The sequence below is a fragment of the Alosa alosa genome, chromosome 9 (assembly GCF_017589495.1).
Source record: "Alosa alosa isolate M-15738 ecotype Scorff River chromosome 9, AALO_Geno_1.1, whole genome shotgun sequence".
Classification (NCBI taxonomy): domain Eukaryota; kingdom Metazoa; phylum Chordata; class Actinopteri; order Clupeiformes; family Clupeidae; genus Alosa; species Alosa alosa.
Window position 1 is genome coordinate 34,477,582 of NC_063197.1, and position 5,000 is coordinate 34,482,581.

General features: G+C 41.8%; 1 protein-coding gene across 2 annotated transcripts in view; it reads right to left on the reverse strand.

Moving 5' to 3' along the window:
* Positions 1-5,000, reverse strand: part of si:ch73-60h1.1 (calcium/calmodulin-dependent protein kinase type IV) — a 41,164-nt gene that overhangs the window by 12,489 nt on the left and 23,675 nt on the right. For both annotated transcript variants that reach the window (XM_048252097.1, XM_048252098.1), the window contains one exon: positions 3,913-3,985. In XM_048252097.1, the coding sequence (XP_048108054.1) occupies positions 3,913-3,985 (73 nt within the window). The remainder of the gene's footprint in view (positions 1-3,912; positions 3,986-5,000) is intronic.

Genomic DNA, 5,000 nt, shown 5'->3' on the forward strand with positions numbered 1-5,000 from the left:
GCACTGTGTGTGTGTTTTGTGTGAGTACGTGTGTGTGTGTGTGTCATGGTGTGTTAATGACTGGATCGATGGCTGGAACGGTCATCTCGCCAGATGCTTTTATCCAGCATGACATGACAAGAAGACCGGCAGGTAAAATGTGTGTGTGTTATTGTTACGACCTGTAAGGTGTGTGTGTGTGTTAATGGCATGACCTGTAAGGTGTGTGAGGGTTAATGGTCCTGAGGTCATCATTCAGACGTTGTTATCCACCAGAACAAGGACAAAAGACGCAACACCTCTGCACCACCAGGACCACTGGAGAAAGGAAGAACCAACACGCAAACAGAGCCATGCAAGTGGAACTGGAACACACACACACACACACACACACCAGGGTGTCCGCGGGGTTGTAAAAAGTATTAAAAGGTAGTAAATGAAATTAGCCAAATTTAAGGCCATTTAAAAGTATTAAAAAGTAATACATGTCATCTGATGAGGTATTACATTTTCAAACCACTAACTATTATGTTTTCCATTTGTGTTAGGTGCAGGCCTATCTCCTATCTCCTAAATTTATTTATATTATATTAATTATATGTGCGAGTAGGACCTGAGCGATATGTCAGTGTGCGTTCGCGGTAAAAACTTTTAGCGCCCCCTCAAACTCTATGCTCAAACTGGATATACGACTGGCTTACTGCCTAAACTTGTTGCCAAAAGTTCGCTACCATTGACGATGTCATGGGAATGTCATTTGGACATTTGGTTAGAGGATTCAAAGACTGGCTTAGGCTAGTTGGCAACAGCCAAGAGGCTTATTACCACGTCTGTAAAAAGACAATAAATGCCCCTGGATGGGAGTGAATGCCGTCAGGTCACATATGGAGTCTACCAGAGCCGTTTTTCTACCCTCTGGAGTCTACTAGCCAGCAAACAAGAATGGGCGGACGTAATCAGAGGTGGAAGAGTCGACTGCCTGGCTCATCGGCCACGTAGGGCTACTGTCTCCAAATAAATATGCGTCATTGAAGCTATCAGTATGTCTACCAGCTGTCATTGTCATCCAAAAAAGTAATCATTTGCGCCATCGCGTTTTCAATGACACAGGCTGTAAGAGCAGCAGACATAGCCTAAACTAGGCCTAGCCAGAGAACGTCTAATAAGCCTAAATACAGCATCACAATAACCCATTTTCAAATTAAAAAGTCCCCATGAAGGCAGAAGGCATTTTCATTCAAACAAATATATAATTAAAAGAAAGGGGGGAAAAAACAAGAATATAACATGTAAACATATGCACATGTTATAAGGGGTTATTTGCAATGAGCTACCCCTGCCTTGACTACAGAATAGAGGTTAAATATAGGCCTGACAGTGTTGCTTTGTTTAGGCTATAAGATAAGGTTTATGCTATAAGATTTAACATTTTCTACCCTCAGTAAATGTCATGTTAAGGTTAGTTTAACAGGTGTTACCTTTACATTATTCAAAGCTTGCTCAGGAGCTATAGGATTACTCCCTTGATGTAGTATGTGATGAGATCAAAGTCCCAATAGATTGCTTAAAATTAGTTGAATATAAGAACCTGTGTAGGTTTGTATAGGCTGTATTGTAATATGCTATCAATATATTATAATATAATATATTTTAAGTCAATTTGTCAATTAGTTTCCACAAAATTACCCAGAAGTCACCATTTAAGGGGTTATTTTTCAAAATTTTCGTCACAGGGAGCATGCAGGCCCAAAAGTATTTTATCACATGGGACCCACATTCTCCAGCAGCACCCAATTAATAATTAGTATTTTTGTAAAATGTGACAGCCTATTTTTGAATGTGATACCTTGACTGGCAAATTATTTGAGACAGCAAGGGTGTGTGTACTGCGTATGGTCGTGGGCCTTTTTAGAAGAAAGTCCAGTAAACCTTTTCTTATTTTCATTTGTCATTTTGTCTTGATTGAGATAGAATGATAGTGAAAGAAAGAGTGTAGTGCTGGAGAAGTGCTGTGTGCTCTTCCTACACATAACAATGCAATCACTTTTTATCTTGGGTTAGGATTAAATAACAAATAATTGTGTATAGGCCAGTGTTTTTATTGAAGCAAAAAATGAACAAAGTATCCAGTAACAGTAATAATAGATACTTGATTTGAATTGTAAGCATTGCTACACTTTCTTACTCAGAAAGTTAAGAAAAAAAATGACAGTAATCTGTTACTTTAACAGTAACAGATTACTGTCACAGTTACCAGTTAACAGTTTAACAGTTACCCCCAACACTGAATTTCGATAGGTTGCCGCTAGTTGCAGCTCGAAGTCGTGTTGGTATTAAACAATATTGTGAAGGTATTAAAAGGTATTAAATTCAAATTAAGAATTTCTGTATAAGATGCACACACTCAAACACACACACACACACACACACACTCAAACACATACACACTCATGAAAGATTAAAATGTCATAGCAAACATGGATTAAATGTATCCTACACACACACACACACACACACACAAGCACACACACACACACACAGAGTTAAGCATGCTTTAGAGAGGGGGCGCACATATGGCCAGCAGAGGGACAGAGTATTGTCCAGGCCCGCTCTTCTCTGAGCCCGCCATGCGCTCGCTTGTTGTGGGCCGTTACATAAGACTCAGCCCCCCATCCTGCTGGCATGCGCACTCACTCACACACTCACACTCACACACGCACACAATCACACTCACACACTCACACAACTCCGGAGATTAAAAGTGGGAAAAATTGCAATGGCTTTCTGAGAGGATTAACTCACACTCTTCTCCAGCGAGTGAACAAGCGCGCATCCGCCCGCCAGAGAGAGAGAGAGGGAGAGAGAGAGAGAGAGAGAGAGAGGGAGGGAAAGGGGGAGAGAGAGAGAGAGAGAGAGAGAGGGAGGGAGAGAGAGGGGGAGAGAGAAAGAGGGGGAGAGAGAGAGATAGAGAGAGGGAGAGAGATAGAGAGAGAGGGAGAGATAGAGAGATAGATAGAAAGAGAGGGAGGGAGAGAGAGAGAGGGAGAGAGAGAGAGGGAGGGAGAGAGAGAGAGGGGGAGAGAGATGACAAAACTGACCCATATTCACTGCTGCTTTACTCTCTCTTCCACACACAACACACTCACACACACACACACACACACACACACACACACACACACACACATACACATTCACACACACACACACATATAAACACACTCACACACACACACACACACACACACACACACACACACACACACACACACACACACACACATAAACACATTGACACACACACACTTATAAACACACACACACTTCTAAACACACACACACACACACACACACACACACACATATAAACACATTCACACACACACACACATAAACACACACTACAAAAAACTCTGCCTGTGTACACTGTGACCCTGAGGTCCTGCTCTCGGGATGGTAATACAATGTGGGCTCCAAAAAAAGGCTACAAACACACACACACCCACACACACCCACACACACCCACACACACACACACACACACACACACACACACACATGTAAATCCCTTTGGGAGGCAGCCAGTTTTACCACACATTCTTTTCCCAGGACACTGTCCCTCCCTCCCTCGGCAGGGGCAGACACGAGGAGGGACTTCACCCTGCAGCGCAGGGCGCTCAGCTCAGCGACTCTCCTGGACTCCACCCCTGGCGCTCAGTTGAAACGTTAAGTAAGAGGGCTGTTGTTTTCATCCAGCCCAGCACTGATCTGTAACCTTTTCCCCCAAAATTAGACTCTGAGAAAGCCTCGCTTTGAGAAATAACATTTAAATATATACAACTGTGCCTTCTCACACACACACACACACACACACACACACACACACACACACACGTTTTCTGATCGTGATCAATGATCTGAGTGTATTCTCACCGCCACAGCCTCCAGGATTTGCTTGATGACGTGAGCGGCGTCTCTCTCACTGTAGTAGCCCCTCTCCACGATCCTACAATAACAATAAGAACATACAGAAAACACACTCAACAACACTGTAGCAGCCCCTCTCCACGATCCTACAATAACAATAAGAACATACAGAAAACACACTCAACAACACTGTAGCAGCCCCTCTCCATGATCTTGACAACAACAACATAATAACAACAATAATAACAACAACTAGATGTACCGCATAGCGGTACAAAATATGACCGCCGCTTAGTCCTGTACATCCCTTCCACGAAAATAAATCACACTTCAATTTGTCTCCATATTTTACTCCATCCCCCACTCTTGAAACTTTTGTGTATGCTTGTTTGGCATGCCTGAGTGTGTGTGTGCGGCTGCACAGAAAGTAGGTGAATAGATTGTAGAATAGCCAAAAAAGTTGTAGCATTGTTATAAAACCTTTAAAAATCTCTAAACAATCACAAGTAGGGCAGTTCATCACAGTTCATCCATTGCAACTGGATTGATGAAAGGTCACTTACACCTGTAGGCTACATTGTATTTGGGAAAACAAAAGGTATCAGCATAATGGTATTTATTTATTTATTTATTTATTTTTATGTATTTATAAACAAAACATCTCTGTCAGTTCCATGCCGTTTTCAACAGCTATCAAAAACAAAGGTCATTTTGGATGGATGGATTTTTGTGAATGTTTCTTCTTCTACATAAGATTTTAGTCATCTTTAGTTCATGTAATACTTTGTTGTCAATGCACAAATTAAGTAACAGTAGTCTGAAACGCTATTGTTAATGCACAAATTAAGTAACAGTAGCCTAGTCTGAAACGAAATGCTGTTTTACATCTAACCAGTGGTGCAAATAACTGACATGTCCAAATGGGCCTTGATGAAATGCGTCGCTAGACTGTTCATACACATTTTAACGGGCCAAAGTTGAAGAGCTTTTGTCCGTTATTGTTCGTAAAGCAAATATAGGCTGATTCATGTTCCCTTGCATTGTGTAACTGAGGTCCATGGCTAGTCTGGCTTTCATCAGACCAAGCTCAATAT